The sequence below is a fragment of the Trichoderma evansii genome, assembly GCF_050947405.1.
Source record: "Trichoderma evansii strain SZMC 28006 chromosome Unknown GGI43scaffold_13, whole genome shotgun sequence".
In the NCBI taxonomy this organism is placed as follows: domain Eukaryota; kingdom Fungi; phylum Ascomycota; class Sordariomycetes; order Hypocreales; family Hypocreaceae; genus Trichoderma; species Trichoderma evansii.
In genome coordinates, this window is record NW_028145193.1 from 481,130 (window position 1) to 502,800 (window position 21,671).

At 48.2% G+C, this 21,671-nt stretch overlaps 5 protein-coding genes across 5 annotated transcripts; 3 read left to right on the plus strand and 2 right to left on the minus strand.

Moving 5' to 3' along the window:
• The first annotated feature begins 709 nt into the window (after window positions 1-709).
• Window positions 710-3,192, plus strand: GGI43DRAFT_79886 (uncharacterized protein). Its single transcript, XM_083210329.1, has 3 exons — window positions 710-1,466; window positions 1,524-2,504; window positions 2,598-3,192. The coding sequence occupies exons 1-3, from the start codon at window positions 1,075-1,077 to the stop codon at window positions 3,064-3,066; spliced, it is 1,842 nt and encodes a 613-aa protein (XP_083059515.1). The 5' UTR covers window positions 710-1,074; the 3' UTR covers window positions 3,067-3,192.
• A 6,616-nt stretch (window positions 3,193-9,808) lies between these two features.
• GGI43DRAFT_80394 (uncharacterized protein) lies at window positions 9,809-10,844 on the minus strand. The gene has a single exon (XM_083210332.1). It carries the CDS (start codon window positions 10,791-10,793, stop codon window positions 10,173-10,175), a length of 621 nt encoding a protein of 206 aa, XP_083059516.1. The 5' UTR covers window positions 10,794-10,844; the 3' UTR covers window positions 9,809-10,172.
• A 1-nt stretch (window position 10,845) lies between these two features.
• Window positions 10,846-13,104, plus strand: GGI43DRAFT_80355 (uncharacterized protein). The gene is made up of 2 exons (XM_083210331.1): window positions 10,846-11,458; window positions 11,599-13,104. The coding sequence occupies exons 1-2, from the start codon at window positions 11,397-11,399 to the stop codon at window positions 12,854-12,856; spliced, it is 1,320 nt and encodes a 439-aa protein (XP_083059517.1). The 5' UTR covers window positions 10,846-11,396; the 3' UTR covers window positions 12,857-13,104.
• A 5,532-nt stretch (window positions 13,105-18,636) lies between these two features.
• Window positions 18,637-19,406, minus strand: GGI43DRAFT_384855 (VPS4-associated protein 1; the record flags this gene model as incomplete). Its single annotated transcript, XM_083203571.1, has 4 exons — window positions 18,637-18,757; window positions 18,819-18,883; window positions 18,948-19,220; window positions 19,290-19,406. 4 exons carry the CDS (start codon window positions 19,404-19,406, stop codon window positions 18,637-18,639), a joined length of 576 nt encoding a protein of 191 aa, XP_083059518.1.
• A 305-nt stretch (window positions 19,407-19,711) lies between these two features.
• Window positions 19,712-21,444, plus strand: GGI43DRAFT_423593 (uncharacterized protein; the record flags this gene model as incomplete). The annotated part of the gene is made up of 3 exons (XM_083208261.1): window positions 19,712-19,796; window positions 19,871-20,176; window positions 20,246-21,444. 3 exons carry the CDS (start codon window positions 19,712-19,714, stop codon window positions 21,442-21,444), a joined length of 1,590 nt encoding a protein of 529 aa, XP_083059519.1.
• Between the last annotated feature and the right edge of the window lie 227 nt (window positions 21,445-21,671).

The window sequence follows — 21,671 nt, forward strand, 5'->3', positions numbered from 1 at the left end:
GGTACCCAGCAAGTACAAACAACATGTAGCAAGTTATTAACAGAGACTCATGTCTTCTTTGCCTCTCAGGCTGATCGTCGTGCCGATGTGGCTCTGCAGTGCCATCGGCTCGTCGAGCATACCCATCCGTTGGACGGGAGTAGGCAGAAAAAAGCGCGACAGGGCGAGGGCCAAGAGAGCAGCAAAAGAGATAGGCTACTTTTGGACACAAGAAACAAACATGGCTACCATACATACTCCAACACACGGCGCCCCTTGTCCAACCAAATCCCTGGCTCTGCTCTGGCCAAACGACCACCCGCGCACTAACAGGATTAGCACTTGTTGGAGAGGGCCATCTCATGCTGGTCGCTTTGTCGCTTCTCTACACGCCCCTGGCGCAGCGCTCTTCTCATCATTTCTATTCCCACACCCGCTCACTTTCTCTCTCTTCTCTCGCTCTGGGCCAAGCAGCGGGACTAAGCTTTGATATTCTCTTTTGGTCTCCCGCTTCTCGCCCCTACATTAAAGTCTTCTTAACCTCCCACATGTTATAATTCGAGGACATCCCATGTCTTTGGTCACCTCAACTTGCCTCTAGTGGCTTCGTGTATCATTCTTCCAGCCCTTGTTCTCCAATCCTATTCGTCTTCAACACTTTTGCCTCCTTCTATGGACCTATTTTTGCTGCCCCGTTCAGCTACCATCCCAAACCACACTTACCTACGTACCTACAGTACGCACTGCCTTGGAAGACCTTGCGGCCCCTAGAGCTGGACTTGGATAAACGCCAAAAAAAAAGAAGACCAAAATATTCCGAATTCGTTGCCACCTACGCATCTCTGCCCTGCTTCGCCTACGCGACACGTAACGGCGGATTCTCGTTGCCGCAGCTGAAGCGGCGGGCTTGCGTTCTTACTGGCGCATTGACTCCGTGGGCTATCATCAATTTCTATGACTCGAATGGGCGTGTAACGGCAAACACCTCTTCACATTTCCCACACCAAAAGGCCCACCTCGGCCTTTACTTCACTTCTCTACAGCACCTCACTTCCAACTTCAAATACTCGCATTTCCCTTCTTCATTTCGCAACAATGGCCTTCCCCCCGCAGTATCGAGAGGCCCCTCCTGCTCTGCCGAGCATCATCGTCCCTGGATCCGGCGCCAATCGATATAGAGACGACCTTACCTTCTCAAGAAGTCCAGCAATGGCCATTCCTGGAATGGATACACGAGACGACGTGCCCCCTCCGCTGCCTCCTCCACGCGTTCTTCCCTTTGGCGACGCACCCACGCAATATCGTGACGACTCGAAAGACAAGAGAGAGTATTCTCGTGGCTCTTCCTTCGCCAGTCGCTCATCCTTGGCAAGTGGTTACGGTAGCATGAGCCCTTGTCACCTGGATGAGCGACCGGGCTACAGGAGAAGGGAAACTGGAAGCATCAATAGCGACGAGGGTTATGCCAGCTATGCTTCGACAGAGAGGTGCGCAATTCTTGCAGGTTGGAAAGAATGAAAAGACTAATTTGTTGAGAATGGCAGATCTCGCGACTCTATCCCCACCGAGCCATTTGGACTTCACCACAACAGATTTCAGTTTCAATCAGCAGCTGATATTCACGGCGACAGCATGAAGAACCTGCTGACTCCCATCCGCACGCTGGGGGACAGATCGCCTCCGCGCTCTCTTCTCAGTGGCATGAGCGACCTTGCTCGAGGACTTCAGAACGAGGGCCGGTTTGCTCCCAGCTTCAACAACTTACCCATCCAGCTCCCCATCCACAGCCGCGCACCCTTTGAGTCACAACCCCGAGACTCACCAACCTTTTCTGCCGTCTCTCCCCTCTCCACGCCATTCTACCGATCCCCAATTGACCGCCGCTCGCCCTATGACGGCTCAGAACCCGACCGCTCACCCCGAGGCAGATCAAGGCGGAACAACAGCGACGATGCCACCTCTACCCAGGGCAGCTTTGCCGACGATATGGACATGGAGGAGACTTCGTCATTGAAGAGACTGCACATTGAAGATGCGTACGCAAGTGCAGGACAGAAGCGACGGGCAGCCAGCCCTGCGTCGGATGACCTTGGCCTCCACATGATACCTGGCCAGGGCGCCTCTCGCGGCTCTCCCACTCCTCGCCTATCGACGGGCGTCCAAATCGCAACGTCCATTCTCTCTAGCGCGCCATCACGATCCGGCTTCCTCATGTCTTCTATTTCCATCCCCTCTACAACTACCGCTAGCTGCTCCTTTGGCCACCGCTCACCCGGTGGGGTCTCACCCGGGGCCCTCTCTCCCACATCATGCACCTCTCCATACAACACGCCCGCATCCCTGATCCCAAGCCCCAAGACGTCCGCTGCCAACAGGGCATCTCTACACTCCCGGACCACCTCAGGTGCCAGCCCGCGGAAGCTCTCCGAAATGGCAAAACCCGCTGGCACCAAGTTCCAGGGCTTCTACATGTGCGAATGCTGTCCCAAGAAGCCCAAGAAGTTTGAGACAGCTGAAGAGCTCAGGTACGAAATTAGTCGCATTTAGTTCTTTTTTTAAATCGCGCCCCATTTTTTCCCGCTTCGTCATTCTCAGTGTGTGCTGACTCATCCATCTAGTGCTCACGAAGCTGAGAAGCAGTATGAGTGCAGCTTCTGCGGCAACCGCTTCAAGAACAAGAACGAGGCCGAGCGACACCAAAACTCGCTCCATGTGCGTCGCCATTCATGGTCGTGCTCCGCGCTATCTGGGTACAATCGGGCGTTCCACGAATCGACGACGCATCCCGGCGAGGCCGATGCATGCGGCTACTGCGGGGAGGAGTTCCCTCGCTCGGGACTTGGGGCGAGAGCCGGCTTACTGAACGGAGGAATTCAGGCGAGACACGCTACCGACCAGGACTGGGAGGAGCGCATTCGACACCTGCAAGAGCAGCACAAGTTCAGAGAGTGCAACTCTTCCAAGAAGTTTTACAGGGCCGACCACTTTCGCCAGCATCTCAAGCACAGTCACGCAGGCACCAGCGGCAAGTGGACCAACATGCTGGAGAATGCTTGTCTGATGGAGGAGGACCCTTCCCCAAGGTGAGGGGGGAAAAATTAAAAAAATGAAAAAAATAGAAAAGATTCTGGCTCTGGATAGCTGCATTCGAAGCGCTGCAAGGATCCGCCAAGGGCGCGCGGCTGCTAGTTTACGAAGGCTTACAACACGAAAAGTTTCAGTCAACTATTTCTGTATGAAGACGGCATGGCTACTTGTTTTTTTGTTATATTGTTTTCTCTTAAAAAGAATACCCGCTCCAGGAGGCGACATAGTGGAGCTCTGCATTGCATTGCCAGTCAAATAAATGATTTCACATTGGCCGAGAATTTTTTTTTTACCACATTATCGTTCCTTTTGTCTATAACGACTTTACGACAAGCAATTGATTCATAAATGGGCGTTTGGGTGTCAAACCAATCAAAAACAAGCAGGGTGCGCGCAGGTATTACTGTGGGTTCGGCTTTTGGGGGACGGAGGCTATGGTGACTGTTCCGCGAGAGAGCTCGTATGGGCGAGTCGATATAACAAGGGTATATCATGGTTTGTTGGAGAGAGAATGCCGCCATTTTTGGGATACAGAGCTATGGGGGTGATTCCAAATGCGACTACAAAACCCGCCGGGAACGAGTAGGGTGCTTGCGTTGGCCATGGAAAGGTATTGTGGTCAAGACGCACTGACATAGGCTTTAAGGAGGATGAGGGAGGACCAGCCGAAAATGCCATTGGATGTTCGGATATAAGTCAGGCTGACAGACCACCGCACGCAGCTGGGATGCAGAACTTCTAGGGTATTAGGGCATTCCCCCCTCCACCGGCTGATGCCATGATGGGTGAGACGTGCACTTGCGCCTGTACCGCCGAATTCGGCGATGAGAGGCAGCTCCCCATGTCAGCTGCTACCAGTAAGACGGACTCGCCAAAGGATTCAGGATCTCTTTTTTTCCGTCTCATCGCACAGCTACCCTTTGTTTTACTGCTATATTACTACTCTTAGCACTACTACTGCCCAAGTTTAGGCTAGCTAAATCTCGGAAAGCTCATCCGGAGACAACAGATATTGATATATATTACCTACTCGTCCTCTTTTGAAGTGCAGGTGCCCAGAGACCAGGGCTTAAGTGATTGGGTTGGCATTGTGGGTGCAATAGGATCGACAAGGTCAATTCTGAAACGAACCTACATGCGGCCCACGGCATGGAAATTCGCCCTTTTGCAGCAGCTGTATGACAGTGAATACACTCGATTCAATCACCGCTACGAAGCAGAATACCACTTCCTGTGCAGCAAACCGCTCTTGGGTCTTGGATGAGGTGCACAGATACGCGCTGTGGCGTGGTGTTTCAGGGAGGAGCAGGCCAAAGACCACTTGGTACTGCAAGGCTCTAGCCGTACGTGGGAGCCGTCGCAAACCAGGGTCTCCCGGTTCAGCCCAACCAGGCCGTTCATCGTCAGCCATTTGCATACGGCCCAATCTAGTCTGGATTTCGCACAGAGGGTTCCAGATACATGGCACGGGCTGGTCCAAGCCCTAACGCTGCTTGGCCTAGGTGGAAGGACAGATGCTCAGCCAGCCGTAGTGTGACGGTGACAGCGAACAAGAACCATGGACGCTATTGGCAAGGCCCAGCCGAACACTGCTGACGTACAGAGGCCTCTCTTGCAACAGGCTCCTGGCATGGAAGGACGTTTGTTGGACTGTCTGAAAGTGGTACCACTTTACGCGTGAGGGGAGAGCAGTGGAAATAAAAGATCATTCTCCCATTTCCTCCCATTGTCCTTTTTCTTTATTCATCTTTCATTTCTGGTGCTACCTTTTATGCCAAGGGCGTGCATGACAAAGAATGGCGTGGTTTCAAGGGCTTCGCACAAAATCGAAAGGAGGACAGATTAGATAATAGGTAGAATGACTATACAAACATGACCTTGAAAAGGTATATTCGAGGCAACCCAAAAAATGACAGTATTATTGATATGAGGTCTAACGGTGCTATCTGTCTAGTGGTGCTCGCCTCTCTTTTTCAGCTCTAATGAGGATAAGTGAGTGTGGAGTATGGCTTTGGTGGTTAATGGCTTTATGATGATGTGCATAAGCTGGTTCCTAATTTATGCATAGCTAGCTATTGATTGACACGGCCGAGTCGCTCTGTAAGCCTCGAGAACATGGGACTTCTCATTCTACTTTTACAGCTGCTGGTACAAACTATGGAGCATTGCAGAGTACTTTTGAACGCACACGTCTGTTTTAATTAATATGCACAACACCCTTTATAACAGATGATACGATGAAGAACAGATGATGAAGCCATGCGGCTATTTATTTTGTACTGATGCGGAGGTTCGCGTGAAACTAAGCAGAGAGGGAGGGCTGCTTTGCGCATTGGCCTTGCATTGGCCCGGCTGTCGCCTCGATGCTGCGATTATTATGATATGATTGGAGGACACACCGCCCCCTTGTTCTTTGTTTATTGCTTTTGTGTAGATTGCTTGCTTACATGCTGAGTAGAGTCTGTGAGGAGAGGGGGGGAAGCAGTGAGACGAAACGAAAGTAGAAAAACACTAGACGAGCATGATGATGAGATTGATTTCTACCAAAAATGGAAACATTCACTTTTCGGAATGAAAAAAAAAAAAGAAGAAAAAAAGGCCGATGATGAAATAAAGGGGGAGGCTTCTAGATCGCCAAGGTGCTACTGCGTAATTACATACTTGGCATGTGTGAGGTTACTTTATTTGTTTGGCTACCGAATCTGATGAGGACCCACGAATCATTCTACGGAGGAGCAGTTCCGAAGCGGGACTTGCCGTTGGAAGAGATGGAGCGTGATGGGATGGGATGAGATGGGATACCAATTGTATGGGATGCCGGTATAGTTGACTATCTTGTTGAAGGTGCCAAGGCAGAATTTTTATATCTTTCCCTACAACACCCCTGCAAGAAAATAATACTTGAGTTTTAATTATTCTTCAGCTATAAATTAACCTTGAGTTTAAGATAATAAAGCTTTTTAGTTATACTTTTATTATTTATTGGCTACTGCACCAGTTTAGGATTATTTTATATAGGGAACGTGTATTATATTTCTTCTTTTTTATACAAAGACAAGAAAACAATAATAAAATAAAGTTTTAAAGTAATAATTTAAATACACTTGTTTTAATTGTAAAAGTATCTGGGCTAATAAGTTAAAGTTAAAATTATATATATTACAGGAAATTAATAAAAAATTATATAAGATTATAATTTAATAGCTGTAATAAATATAATATAATTATTTATATATAATAAAATTACTAGGAGTTTTATTATAGTTTAATTTACTAGAAAATAAAAATATTTTTAATTCTTTTAATTATGTAATTAGTTTAATTTTGCTTATTATAGAGGTAGGTATAAAATTCTGCCTAAGCATTTGTAATACGATAACTGCTTGTGTCTTAAAATACTGTGCGCCTTACAGTACACTTTTTTTTCACTAGAAATACTTTATAGAAAACAATATAATTCATGCCAATTAAACCTTTATTTCTAATCAATAGATCCACTTTTTAATATCTTAGCCTTTTTAACCACAGTGTATATAAATATATTTACATTATATACTTATATTACAGTTGCAACTGATTTTGTAGTAAATTTTGCTGCTGCCGCAGCTGATGGCCGCAGCTGTTTTATGCAACCGTTTTTTACAGTTGTTTTTTACAACTGTTTTTTGCATTTGTTTTTTACAGCTTTTTTTTGTAGCTGTTATTTACAACTGTTATTTACAGCTGTTATTTGCAGCTGATTTTCGCAGCTATTTTTTACAGTAGATTTTTGCAGCAGTCATTGCAACTGTGGCAAAAGGGGATATTCAGTATTTATGCTATGGCATATTTCATGTGCATAGTATAATCAATACCATTAATCCCTATAGGGGTGTTTTTGCTTTTAGCTGCATGTATTTTCATCAAGATGTTCATGGGGGTGTGTGCTTCAGATGCTGGTATTCGCTGGTGTTACAAGGGCTTGTATAGGCATCATGTGCTTATTTATGTATCCCATCCGTACGTACAAGTTGGAGGTAGGTCTATATATGCCGGAGATTGATAACTGATGATTCAAGACGATGGGGGCTGAAAAGAGAAGACAGTGGGTGTCAACAGCCCTGCTATAGCCGTTCCGACGGAGAGGGAGAAGCTGGTATATCATATACATCACACGTCAGATCATCAGGATTGTAATTAATGAGCTTTGATGAAGGGGGGAGTGAATATACAAGAGACGAGTAACAAGGTTCAATGGCTTGGTAGCTGACAAGGCTGGCACTGGTAAAGGATAGCATGTTCGATTGACGCTCGCTTATAGCTGTAAGTTTACATGGCATATGTATTTGGAATACGACGCTCGTGGATTCTGCTGGAGGCCGAAAGAGGAAATAAATACCACCCTGCTGGTAACAGAAGGGGGTAGGGGGGCTTACGAAGAATAGACGATGCGTAATAATAAGCAGAAGACGAAGTCAGTCGATCGCACTATCAGCCTAGCTATATAAGCATCAACAGGGGCGGGGTTGATTTTCCGTTTTCCTTCTTTGGGCTCGATTTCGAGAAAATAGGACATTAAAATAGAAAAGATACAAATCATGAAGCCATCTAGGACTAAGGCTGGTCCGCCCGCAGGCGACTAAATGATTATATGCTTACTTTGTACGTTTAACGCTAGTTTCTCTCAAGTAACAGACTTCATGCGCCGTTGCTGAAGCCCGAACTGCTAGTGTTGCACGTGTATTTGTGTCCTTAGACGCGGAATATGCCGAGGATTATAGTTTTCCTTCGATGCACTATTCTCCTCGCTTTGCTCGTTTATGTTATGGGGCCGATCCTGATGCCTGGCCTATGATGGAGACGGGTGAGATGGAGGGGGGTATTCTGCGACCTGCGTCAAGCCCCGTGCGGCAACGATACGCATGAGCAGTTACTGGATTCGATGCTAAAATTATGGAAGAGCCTTGGCGTTGGAGAAGTCAATGTATATGGAGTGCCAAGAGCGCCTATTTGTCTGACTATCGTGCAGACATAGGGGAGCTGGTAAATAGGCATAATTAAATAGTCATCGAGGGCAAATTAGCCTGAGCCAAGAGAGACTGCTGTTGGAGGAAATTCGTGTAATGGGGCGATTGATAATGTATACGCGTAATATCGAGTAGTAATATAAGGGTGAAACTATAATAAAATAAAGCTAAATGAGATGAAGGGAAACCGAAAGCGAGTACAGCTTTGGCTTAATTATTAATTCATGCAAGTCGGTCAACAGAGTAATGATTCAGCCAAGGCGGCTCAGCCGCTTTACTTCTTGTAAAGATGAGGAAAAATGATTGTCGTACTCTAATCGCCTCTAGGCCATACCAAGCGTTTAATTTGTTGATCGCTAAGCTTATGAATAGTAGTGAGTATACAGTAGTGCAGTACTATATCATACTAGCACCAGCATCCGCCCGCTGGCCGACGAGACAGGGCTGAGGCGGACTAAATCGGATCCTATTACGAGAGATCAACAGTAGAACGGATTTAGTTAATGGAATCAATGGAAAGCCATAGGAGACACGGACTTGCAGACGTCCTCCCACGCCCTCTTGCTGAATCCTAACTTCAGAAGTCAGTTAGCCGCCCTATAATATTAGTCCTATGTCGTGGATGAACACGATGAACACGATGAACACGATGAATTCAAAGAGCTAATAAAGCCAGCGTGATTCCATGTATCAAGACTGACAAACAACCGTAACTTTTTCCAAGCTGTGGAGGTCTTGGTCTTCCTCTTGGCAGGCCATCAAACTATCAAACTGGGGCGGGAAGCTTTATTAAACGATGGAAGCTAAAAGAGCTGAAAGAAAAAACGGTGCCTCGGCAAGTCCTCCCGCTAAAAAGAAGCCTGGAAAAAGCCGTCTACCTAGATAAAGTAAGCACGTTAAAGAGAAAGGGGGGCGATTAGCGCATCAATATGTTGCCTTGCCATTATAGGGCATATCAGGACGCATGGTATACCTGTTTGGGAAAACTCTGCTTCGTTTGGGATTTGTACCAAAAGATGTTGAGAATGCTACTGCAAGTATATAGTGCTACTAGGGGCTAGCATTACCGCTACTACGAGTTTACAAATTCCTAGATGGTGATAGCTTTTCAATTTCTCACCCCTCCCCCCTTCCTCTCTCGTCTGCTTTACTTGTGTCAAGTGTATATGGATTACCGGCAAAACGCACATCCCAGTAAGATTCATGGGGAGGTGTGAGAGAGAGCCTGCAAGGACAAGGTGAGTACATGACTTGGGTATGCAATCTAGGGAATCTCGGACCGCGAATTGTGACAAAGTTGAACTCAAGCCAAGGTGCTTACGGCGGGACGCAGGGCGGAATTACCAGGTACATGTATATAGCCACGGCGAGTGACATGAACTACATGGTATTACATATGTATGTGAAACAATGATGTGGATTTTTGTTGTCTTCATTATCAATTACATACAAGAGCTTCTAAATATAAAGTCTTACTGAAAAGAAGCAGCTGCAGCTCGATGGTGGCAGCCGATCGACTGATATACACCAATTCTCCCGATGATGGCTGCGATGATGACGATGATCATCATAGATATGCAGCTTCTTCCATGTCCAACCGCATGAATATGCACTGATTTGTCAGTATGCGAGTGGCAGAGGAGGGGGGAAGGGGAGTGAATAGATAATATCACGCCTTAAAGATGACGGTGAAAAGATAGGATGTGATGTGCATATACTACATACCTTGGGTATAGGTATGGATGTGTGTTAGTGCCTATCTTGCAGTAAAACACTGAAGATGGAGGGGGGTCATGCTATTACGGGATAAACAAGACTATCTAATGTATGTATATGAATGTAGTAACGGCAGGATGAGAAGGATTTATGTGATGCAGCTTTAGCGGGAAAAAACGGGAGGGGATCCCTGTGAGTCTTTTTTTTCTTATTTCCTTCGTTTCTGGCAAATGCCGATGGCGATAGTACATGTACGTAGAGGAGATACATGTACATTCTGCCTATTCACCCATCACTCAATATAATCCTTCATTCTTTCATTTGTTATTCTTACATGTTTATTTTTATTCGCTACTTCAAACGGCAAATCTTGGAGAGGAGCAGTCAGCCCGAAGGAATGAGGAGGATCCGATTTGCTGCGAGCCACAGCAAAAATGCCCGCAAAACACCGCAAAACACCAACCAACAGCCGGCTTTTTGTGTATCGCCAAAGTACCCAATTGGAAGATACCCGACATGTACAGAGGGCGTATCGGCAATAGTGAAACAAGGCTGCGCAGCCCAAGTACAGTACCTGCAGATACATTCACCACAACACCAACAGTAAGGTACATTAAATACATTGCATTCATCAAAATGTAAGCCCAACGATACAGTGCCGTGGGCCGCAGCCGGTGCAACCCTCCAGTGCATCGACACCCGCTGGACGATGGGCGATGGACGATGCTGTAGCGCTCGGGTCGCATCCCACGGGTGGCGATTTAGCGGGCGAGAGGGTGCTGTGGGCTGCAGCGGCTGGCCGTGCTCGTAGCGCGCGTTTAGGGCACGAGTGCAGATTTTACAGGGCAGGATTACAGCGGGAAGCCGCTGGGGGGCAGAAGGGCAGACGGCGTTAACGAGCGCGAGGCTGGAGCAGCCCTGTAGGGCGTAAGGCTGAGCGAGAGAGGGGCTGTGGCTGGACCTGACTGGTTGTGTGGCGGTGCGCCTGGAAAAACGAAGATCCATCCAACCGAGGCATGCTTTGTAAGGCTGTGAACGTGAGGTTGAATCCAAGCAGCAGACAACGACGACAACGAGGCAGCGAGCTGGTTTATCGCAAACTCGACTATTCTTCTCTATTCTCTCTCTGGATTTAGAAAATTCTTTGGCATTTCCTTGTCTATATCTTGACCTGAACTGTTAAATTCTACTAACACCTCGTCTCTACGTCTCACAGCGATTGCGCCGTCAGAGTTTTCCCCTCTCTTACACTGCAACTCACATCACATCTTTACCATCACTCAGCTCTTGTCAGATAAAATCAGACAGGCAGCGAGCAAAGACAAAGAGCTAGTCTCATACCGATTTCCGCACTTCAACGCTCATTTCTGGCCGTAGAGTCTTTGAGAATAAACACATTCTCACAGCCATCAGCATACCAAAAGCTGTGTGTACATCAGCCACACAGCTACCAATCAAACAAGCATTTATTCATAGCTCACACGAAACTGTGGGCTCACCCCGTCGGATACGCTGGCCACCCCGCTGCCGGACGACATCCCCCCTGTCGAGGGCGAGAGAGAGCAGTTTGGCCATCAGCTAGAACTGGAAGAGCACAAGGCTCTCGAGATGAGCGTCGTCGAGATGGCTCTGAGCACGATTGATGGCGTGCCGAATCTCTACGTCGGAGGGTGAGTTTAAAATTCTTCTGCTACACACACATTCACATAAAATGATGTACAGGTGCAATTCGTCATCTATATCATCATCATCCCCATCATAATCGTCATCAATATGAAACTTCTTGGCTGACCTCATCCAACCAAACCAGTATCTGGGCCCTCCGTCGCTCACAGTCTCTCCTAGAAAGGAAAATCACACACGTCCTCTCACTAGTCTCCTTCAACCCGGCCAGTCTCAAAAACTTCAAGGATGAGCCCTTCTCTGAGTATGGCAAGGCCTTCCAACACCTCCTCATTGACATTGACGATGTCGAAGACTCGGATCTCCTCATCGAGCTTCCCCAGGCGGTCAAGTTCATAGACGAAGGGCTACGAAGTATCAGACCCCGACGGAAGGCCCCTTCCAGCTCCGACGTTGCTAGTGTACAAAAGGCCATCGAGAATATCTCCCTGGATAGCGACAACAAGAGCTTAGCATCGTCATCAACGTCATCACTGGTGTCAGCATCAACATCAGCATCAAACGTCCCTCCTCCTGATGCACCACGAGGCCGTCATGGCGCCGTATTCGTTCACTGTGCCGCAGGGAAATCGCGCTCCATCTCCGTGATTATTGCCTACCTCCTCTGGCGCCACCCCGACCGGTTCACCGGCTCTGCAGGCGCAGAATTGGCTTCATCGCTAGTCCCTCAGTATCCTGGACAGTATGACGAATCAATCTGCGAACCAGTTCGCGCAGCTCTCGCTTTCGTTAAGAAGACACGACCCCTTGCCGACCCCAACAGTGGTTTCATGCTGCAGCTCGATCACTGGTGGCGGATGGGCTGCCCTGTCGAGGGGGGTGTTGAGTCTCAACCCATCTATCAGCGCTGGCTATATCAGCGTGCTGCCAAGGAAAGCCTCGCCGTGGGCCAGGCCCCCTCGCAGCTCTTTTTTGGGGACGAGGTAGCCGCAGAGGCATCATCAGCACCATCTGCCGATGCATCGTCGGCGTCTACCCCCACCGGGGACAGAAAACTCCGTTGCAAAAAGTGCCGGCGGATTCTCGCCACAGGCCCCTTCATCGTGCCGCATCAGCCGCGGGCGTTTAGCGATGAGGAGCTCGATACCGTAAAAGCCCGGGGCCTGCCGCCGCCTACACGCCCGCCTTGCCAGCACTTCTTCATCGAGCCGCTCAGCTGGATGCGCGGCGAGCTGGAGAAGGGCGAGCTCGGCGGCCGTCTGGTGTGCCCGAACCCCAGATGCGGCGCCGGCGTGGGGCGGTACGACTGGAAGGGCTTCCCGTGCTCGTGCGGTGGTAGAGAAGACCCGGCCTTTTCGCTGCAAAAGGCCAGGGTCGACGAGGAGGTGTCTAGGCCAATGCTTCGGATGCCGCCGGGAGCGAGGGGCGGCAATGGGAACCTATGATTGCCGCAGAGAGTCATCGTAACTGCTACTACTACAGGCACTATTACTCACGCTTCTAAATCAAGGACGAGCAGCAGCAGAACTAGGGCGTCAAAAGTACAGGCTATTTCTCCGGATTACTGCTCTGAATTGCCTACTTTGGCAGAGCAAGCATAGGTACTTTTTAACATGTACTTGTATCACATGCGCACACCTCACTTCACCTCACCTCCAATCCTCTTTTCTCCCTAGCCGCCAGCCACCATAAAGAACTATTGCTTTTTTCCATATGTATCACAGCGCTATGATAACTGCCAAGCAGTGCTTGAAATAGATCGAATAATACGCAAGGCATTCGAGACTCGCCTGCGTCGCTTACTTCGCCTATAACCGTAGTTTTTATTTTTCCATCGTCTTGCATGCCTTCTTTCGCAATGTCACTCTCTCGTGTCTAACCGATCCTGGGATTTACCAGCGAGACTTGACCTATGCTTGTACACATTCGGACTGCCAAGGGTTATAGTTGGGGTTCTGGACAATAGTAGTACTTGTCTGTTTCTGCCACTACATGCTTACAATGCATGATTGTAATGTCCGCATCGCATGATAATATACAAAATGCAACTGAGGGGGGTTCCATTAAAGCCAAAGGAATAGGGTAACCGGCGGCTCCCCGACAGCCTTGTCCAGAATAGTGCTGGTTGGGCGTTTCTTTCTGTCTCTCTTCTGATTCTCGGGGCCACGGATGTGGAACACAAGTCATGCCATGTAGCTATCATATTTCTTCTTTGACCATATTTCTTCTCATTCTATTCCAGTATGGATATATCAGCATGTGAGTTTCATACACCATTATCCACAATCGGCAAATGCCCAATATCACAAAAGACAAGTTTCCCGTTGACAGTACTCTTGCAAAAAAAAAAGCTACGTAGCATCGTAAGGCTGCATCTGCACGCTTACCTTGACATAAGCCGCATATACTTTATTCCTGGTCATCACAGATTACTCATTTTCCAACTCGTATATAATTGTACACCGTTGTGTTTTTTGTTGTTTGTTACGGTTTAGCCTTGAATCTCCGCGGCAATTCATTGCCGTTGCTTTTCCGGAAACCTACATGTTGGTAAAGCCCGAACATAACCCCCCCTGGCTCCTCTTGCGGGCCGAGCAAACCCCCGGAATCGGTGAAAAAAAAAGGAGACGTAGTATCATCTGCTTACTGAAAGTATCAGATTCAAAGGATTTTTTTTTTTTTTTTTTTTTTTGGAATTGCCGGCGGACGGAATAGGACAAATTATTGGACAGCAAAAGCCCGGAAGAAGGGGGGCGTTTGCTACAGGGTGGGAGAGCCGAATTTGCGAAGAGGTTACAGGTGGGATAGTAACAGCAATAGTACTTGTACTATCACTTACTAGAATATTACTAACCGTGGAGTATATATACCCAAAGAAGAAACTAAAAAGGAAACTAACAAGATTCATTCATGACTTTGCCGCCTTGCAGACACAGCAGAATAGACTGAAGAGCATATAGATTTTCCGCCTGTGTGCTTGTCAGGGGCGGGGATCCTAGCCCGTAAGACTGACTCAGTGTCATCAGCTTTGCTTCTTTGGGGCAGTCTTTTGCGACTGAAACAGCTCTGGCAGCTATACACGGATCTCGCAGAGATTGTAGCGGCCCTAAACCTGTTAGCGCCGGTTTTAATGATGCCGTAGGTTCATGTTGGTTGGCCGGGAACAAACAGCACTAGGCAAGCCAAAGTGGAAAATTATATAATAAACCAAAAACTATCAATAATACAGTGCAGGGTTCGGCATTTTAGTATATCAAAGAATGAATGAAGCTATTACTATCGAGTTAAACAAAAGAAGACAAAGATGCGCGGTTTTTGATTTTTTGGCCTTGTGTTAGGGCCGCTTACCTCATTTTCTTGACATAACAGTGTAATGCAAAGAGTCCTTGAAAAGAGTCGGACAATTTCGCCGGGTTGAGTTTACCGGCCCTTGCTTGCTAGGGTCTTGTTATCAGAGACAGAGACAGAGCTTCTGGCATATCCTATCAGCGAATACACGTTGGCACTCATTATTCTACAACAGGGAAAAAGAAAATCAATCAGGATCCGCTTCCTAATAGGCAACAGAATTAACAAATAGGCAACCATGTAAAAAAATGAACAAAACGGGCGTGATCCTTAGCTAGGCGTTGAGCTAAGACTCCGAAAAGGTAAGAGGGCCAAGACAAACTCGATAACCCAATACGGTAGCATGTATTACCAGAGCAGAGGGCTGTACAGTAAGATTTATCTCCCCGAAACTCTCCGAATCCTGCATTGCTGTTCGATCGACAAGGGCCTTCCTTCACACGATGTTGGCAATAACACGACGCAATTACAGTAAACGATATGGCCGCTTTCGACCGTAGGTCAGCACCGGATACTGGGATTCTTCCAAAAGTTACACCCCTAGCTATTATCCATCCTTGTTTCTTCTAGAATCTTTCTCTTTTGCTCTGCTTATTCTCTCATATTGTAAACTCGACATGGTCGCTTAGCATCCTGGCCCTAACCGCAAGCCTCCTTACGCCAGCTTACTACTCCGCACCCAAACGAAAAAAAAGGTCATGGAGGCGTCTTGCTAGCGGAAAAAGGCACAAGGTGCCATTGATACCATACAGCTGGGATCGTCGGTGACCCCGGGAAAGGGGGGGGGGGGGGGGGGAGGGGTTTACAAAACACCAAGCCTTGCAGCGGCAATTGGGTTTGTTTCATCTCCATATAATCTCGATCCTTTAGACAAGCTGCATCCTCTATGCACAGATGCCCTTTGACAAACTTGGTAAGGAGGAGTGTTTTCAGCAACTTTGTGCGATCGATCCTAAGCTCCTTCGTCGTATGACCTGCTGGCGTAAGCAGGTTCAATTTCAAACGTGGCTTTCGGTAGCCAAGCCCAGCTAGAGCCCAGGGGGGATTGTTGCTTAAACTGTATCCGAGAATCTTGTTGGCTCTAAAGAAAGAGAGAAACCAGACACGAGAGCAAAGAGTGGATTCAAATTGCGGTGATTGACTGTTGTAATATCTCAATACCACACACTCTCTCGCACCAATCATCGTCCCACATTCGACTTCACAACTCCAGAAGTTGTTGCTTTCGAATTATAACCTCCAGTAAAAGCATCCTGTCTTCATTCCTCAGATGGAGAAGGAGTTAGCCGATGGATTAAACCCCTTTCAGGGTCCAGTTCTTGCAAACTCAAAAAAAAGCACCGAAAATCGCCCAGGATCCGATGACAGCTCGGACCGCGTTATGGGGACGTTGCTGCAACCTCCACAAACAAGGCCAAGTTTTCACGCCCTTCCATTGGAGTGGTAGCATTGGACCCTTCCTCGGGGACTCACGGCGCAAGCTGGTCATAGTTCAAGCTTGGACCTTGTATGGAGCAGAGGGGTGAAGTTTTCTGCTCAAGCTCTTTTGTCCCATGGTCATCGCTAAAGCCTGCAAGTTGAACCGGGTAACACCCTCCGTATCCGTGGCATTCACCCACCGGTCAGCGAGCCGAACCCTTCTTACCATCTGAGTGGGTAAAGCCAAGTAATTGCACATGGCTGTGCATTTTGAGTTTCTTTGCGGGTTTGCCGTCGCAAATTCCGAGAATGCGTCAATACTACCGGAATTTCGAAGCCGAGATGAAAAGCTAGCATGGATGACAATTATCTTTGTCAGTAAGCCTTTATTCAATATTGCCCAAGTTTGCCCACGTTTCTTTTAGGTGACCAAAACCTCTGAAACTAACCAAAGTTCAAATTGGCTTCGAAAGAGAAGAAGAGTAGCAGAAATGAGGGAGCTTTGTTTGTAATCAAGGTTCGGACATGGCCGTCGCAACTGCTTGTGGCTTTAATGCTGAATTGATTGGCTAACGAGACGCAGCAACGAGGAATGCGCAGAATGCAATAGAGAGCGACGGCACGCGCCTAGTCCCACAGATACGGACATGAAGGCAGCCAATGACAATTGAAACAGCCGCCAAAGAGGGGACGCCGATATGGCAGATCCCCAGATTACTTTTCGGTACAGCAATCAAGAGTGCTCCGTACTGGAGCCGTACGTGTATACTTACACGTATGCAGGATGAGCCCAAATGGGCATCATCTTCATGGGCAAAGGCGAGGCCAAGTCGCAGATGTCAGCATGCAGAGCAGGGTTGCGCAAATGCAAATTACATGGCAGCAGTCATTGTTAGCAACGAGGCCAATTCCCTCTGACCAGGCCCAGGGGGAGGGGTGTCTGAAATCTGGTCCTCAAGATGTGCTGAACTGGTAGGATCCCAGAAAGCTGATGGCCTATGCGAATTTCGGTATAGAGCTGGGTCCTGCTGCAGACATGTGCATAACCCAGTAAGAAAGAGGGCTGCTGCTAATGGCACTCCTCCGATGCTTTCTCCGATGGCCTCTCGCGCGCGCTTGTGACATCTCAAGGTCCATACAAGTAGTTTTGTACCTGTAAGTCTCTTTTAAAGCCACTCTGGAGAGCCCAGGCTTACTTGGCGCAGAATGCCTGGGCCACATCGAGACTCAGCTTGACGTTGCTTGCTCTTTGAATTTTGAAGTTGGCTTGTCATCTTGGCCTTTTTGTGGCAACCGGGGATCCAGAGGCTTAAAGTTTGTCTTTGGTCGCCGAATCGTCGTCTTTGGAGCTCATGCAACTTAAAGATGCTTTCAACGCCCGCAGTTTGTGCTTGGAGAAAAAAAATATTCCCCGTCCGCCCAAGGCTGGAATATCAATCATATGATGTAATGAAAACCACGAGCCAGTGGGCTGGAGAACTAAACCCCCCTCCTCTTTTTTTTTCTTCCTTTCCTCCTATGGAGTTTCGTCTTGTGGAGGGGGTGTAATTTCAGCCCAGGAACTGCAGTGGCACAACGTGGAGGCTGGATAATAGCTTCTCCAGTGGTGCTCGTAGTTGACACCGCAAGTGTAAGCACTAGTGAAGCTGCCACCATCTTGTCGTCTTAGGCTCTCCATCTGCCACGAACTGCAGCTATGCGCTGTATTGCACAAGTAGTACGTACTAGGCGTACTGGTACTCCATAATACAAGTCAGCTTCGGATGGATCGATCACCAGCTTCCGCTGTTAGCAAGGCTCTCCCGATTCGACAGTTGAAGTCAGCGCGGCGTGGTGCCTCTAGTTCGGGACCGACTACCCAACTAGCAAACGCCCTCTCTGAATTTTCTTGAAATTGATAGCTTCCATCTGCGGATTGCATGATTGGTCGGTATATACCTCGTATATTATCTGGGCTAAATCAATAAATATCGGCGAAGTAAAATGCTGACGAATATCTGCTCATCATGGCCTGTTTGCAGATCCTTTGTGCCCGAATCTCGCTAGAACGGATAAAACGAACCATGTTTGAACCACAGTCGGCGAGCATGAGCATTGGAGAGATTGAATGCTTTTACTCAAAGAGGAGAATGCATCGGTTCGGATTGCATGATTGGGAGTCATTCTGTTTTTGGACGGATGAGCTAATCGAGAACAAATTTAGTGCATCAAAATCTTGAAGATATTAGGTCTAGTAGCTCAATCTTTGCCAACATTGTGGCTGGCTTTTCGGTATCCCACTTTATAGCGTGGCAGAGGAGAAAGTACAAGCGAGCCGGCTCAAAAGATGGCTCTGGGGTGTCGTGTGATTTGGTATTGGTAAAGCCATATCGATGATTCGTTTATTGATGGTGAACTGGCATGGCAAGCTGAAGATGGGAAGTCCAACGGTGGCCAGAGCTGAATGCACAGATGCTGTTCACCTCTTCGGTGCTCCCGTCGGAACTGATGGGAAGTAATTGGGTTGAGATGCTCTTTCGCGGTCTCGTTTGGCATTTTCTGCTTGACGCTTGCGTTGTAACCGCTGCTGATAGAAAACACTTATTCCATGGTGTTAGTATAATATGGTGGTTAAGAAGCGAGCTTTGCTCTTGTACTTACGTCTTGAGCTCAAATACGCGCGGCTCTTCTTCCTCTTTAGGAGTCTCTTCACCAGTGCTTTTTTCCTGGTGTCTTGTCAGAATATCAAACATGGCCAAGTATGTTTCCTGATACTGCTGTGTGACTTACTTCATCTTCACCCTTATCCTCCTTCTTTTCTTTGTCCTTGTCCTTGTCCTTGGCTTTGTCTTTCTCCTTCTTGTCTTTCTCCTTATCTTTTTCCTTTTCCTTTTCCTTCTCTTTCTCCTTCTTCTTGCGCTGCTTCTCCTCATACTCCTTCTTCAGCTTCTCAGTCTCCTCAGCCAGCTCCTTTTCCCGCTTAGCCTTGACCGCATCTTCATCAATCTTGGGACTGCAGAAGTTACGATCCTTTAGGTGCACAGGGCAAATATAGAAGAAGTCCTAAAGCAAGAAAGTCACGTTAAATAAAATGCACCGGAACCATGAGCATAGAAACGTCTGCCGAGCTACCTTTTTGTCTGGCGTGATGAGCACTGATGTGCTGGGCTTGTAGCAAACGTCGCACGCTTTGGCGGCAGCCTCGGCCACCTTTCGATGGGTGTATAAGTTGGCAAAAGGAGCTGCCATGCTGCCAGATGAAATTCCAGTCGCTTCTCAAGCTGTATAGGGCGTGCAGTACATACGTAGTCGGTCTTTTGATAGCTATTTTGAGTGAATCCAGCACTTGATACTTCACTCGCTCTCATGGCGGGGAATGCTGGCGGCCGTGATGACTAAGCGCCGACATTTGACGTCGCTACAGTCGCGTCAGTCCAGCAGTAGAAGCAAATAAACCTGAGGCCCTCAACCGCGACTTGTGTAGCCCTGAATCTGCCATTAATTCTCTCCCATCGCAGCATTCTGTTGGCATCAAACCCGCCTGCTGCATGACAATGGCCCAATCACTCAATACGCAGAGAATAGACGCCGTCTTCCAGTCCCGGCCTGACATCATTGCCAGGATCAGCCAAGCTGCAGGTATATATATCCCAAACCCACGACAAGGGTCGATATCATAGTCTTGCGTAATCGAAGCTAATTGTGATGATTAGACTCTCCTGGCCGAATTGCCCTTTTCAACGAAATCGCCGACCACGTCTACGAACGGTTACAAGAGCATGGAGAGCCAGCACAAAAGAGGAGGAAAGTCGGAGCAGAGACAAGTGGCAGCCCAAGCAGCCAGGTGGCACTTTCAAATGCCGCAGACGAGGCTGTTATTTTGAGCGTTGCAGAGATTTCCGTGTCTGTCCCTCAGAGGAAGAAGTTGGAGATATGCTTCACCTCGAACCACTTATATGCCAGAGCCCCTGGAACAACAGCTCCCCTGCAAGGTGTTAGCTACGCGTGGAGAGATATCGGTTCGTCATACTTATCAATGGAAGAAGCACCTATCCAGGATTCCCATTTAGACTAACAATTTCCAACAGAATATGCATTCTATCTTCCCGTCCCTGACAAGGCCCAGGTTCAGCACAACTACATCATATTCCCCAAAGGAACCTGTTTACCTTCCAAGACGGCCAATCCTCCATCCGTGGAACCGCTCGTCTTCACTGTCCCTGCAGCTGCCCCAAAGCAAGGCACCATTGGAGGAAGTGAATCAGGGTCCGCCGCCGCAGTATCAGACACCTACAAGTCTTTGTTCCACTGGGCCATAAACCAGCGGCTGCAGGCTGCAGGCACCGACGTCAATATTGTGTCTGCCGATCCAAACAAGTTTCACAGCATGATTCGCCAGCCTCACCGGCCAAACGAGACGGCAGTCCATGTCGGCGGTTTCAGGGGCTCAAAGGACGGCTACCTTTTCTTCCTCGAAAACGGCATCTTCTGGGGCTTCAAGAAACCGCTCATCTTTATTCCCATGAACCGTATTGCCGCAATCAGCTACACGAGCATTCTACAAATCACGTTCAACATGGTGGTCGAAATCTTCACAGAGGAGGACGGCAAGACAGAAGAATTGGAGTTTGGTATGCTGGACCAGCAAAACTACGGCGGCATCGACGATTACATCAAAACCAACAGACTTCAGGACAGGAGCATGGCTGAGCAAAGGAAAGGAAAGCTTCAGTTGGCTGAAAACAGGGCCCCCAAGAAGAAGGATGGAGAAGGTGAAAATGGCGACGCAGAGGGAGCCGATGGAGCTGGTGATGGCATGACAGAGCTGGAGCGTGCACAGCTGGAAGCTGAACAGCAGCTGCAAGACGATGAAGATGAGGACGAAGAGGACTATGATCCTGGAAGCGAGGGTGAGAGCGAAGGCTCGGGCTCTGACGACGACGATGATGAAGAGGATGACGAAGAAGACGACGAAGGCGAAGAAGGAGAAGGTGGCGAGGAAGAAGAACAACAAGAAGAAAAACCCGTAGTTAAAGAAGAGCCTCCAAAGCCTACTCCAAGAGCAAGCAGAGCAACCAAGCCAGCCAAAGCCGCTGCACCCGCCAAACCAGTCAAAGCCGCCGCGCCCCCTAAGCCAGCCAAAGCAGCGGCAAAGCCCGCTGAGCCAGTAAAGGCCGAGGAACCAAGCATTCCCGTCCGAACAGGCTGGGCAGCTTTCACTTCCCGACCAAACGCAGATGTCGACATGACTGATAATGACGATGAAAAATTCGATGTGGTGGGTTAAAAGGGGGAGAAAAAGAGACAAACATTTCCCTCTATTTGCATCATGAGGATTGGGGTGCGTGTTTGAGTCGGCGTTTGAAAAGAAAAGGACACAGAATCGGTCAGGAGGTGCGGGCTTCATAATACTCAATTTACCTCTGCAGGGCGTTGAACGCAGCAAGGCAGACATGATGCTTGGGCGTATATATTTGCGAGAGGCTCTAAGAGGCCATCGCTGAGAATAGAGAC

Excerpts from the sequence above, each read along its gene's own strand:
- GGI43DRAFT_80394 (XM_083210332.1), bottom strand. The coding sequence starts at position 10,793 with ATGGATCTTCGTTTTTCCAGGCGCACCGCCACACAACCAGTCAGGTCC.
- GGI43DRAFT_80355 (XM_083210331.1), top strand. The coding sequence starts at position 11,397 with ATGAGCGTCGTCGAGATGGCTCTGAGCACGATTGATGGCGTGCCGAAT. Across the intron at positions 11,459-11,598 it reads CCGAATCTCTACGTCGGAGG|TATCTGGGCCCTCCGTCGCT; the intron begins GTGAGTTTAAAA and ends CAACCAAACCAG.
- GGI43DRAFT_79886 (XM_083210329.1), top strand. The coding sequence starts at position 1,075 with ATGGCCTTCCCCCCGCAGTATCGAGAGGCCCCTCCTGCTCTGCCGAGC. Across the intron at positions 1,467-1,523 it reads AGCTATGCTTCGACAGAGAG|ATCTCGCGACTCTATCCCCA; the intron begins GTGCGCAATTCT and ends TGAGAATGGCAG. Across the intron at positions 2,505-2,597 it reads GAGACAGCTGAAGAGCTCAG|TGCTCACGAAGCTGAGAAGC; the intron begins GTACGAAATTAG and ends TCATCCATCTAG.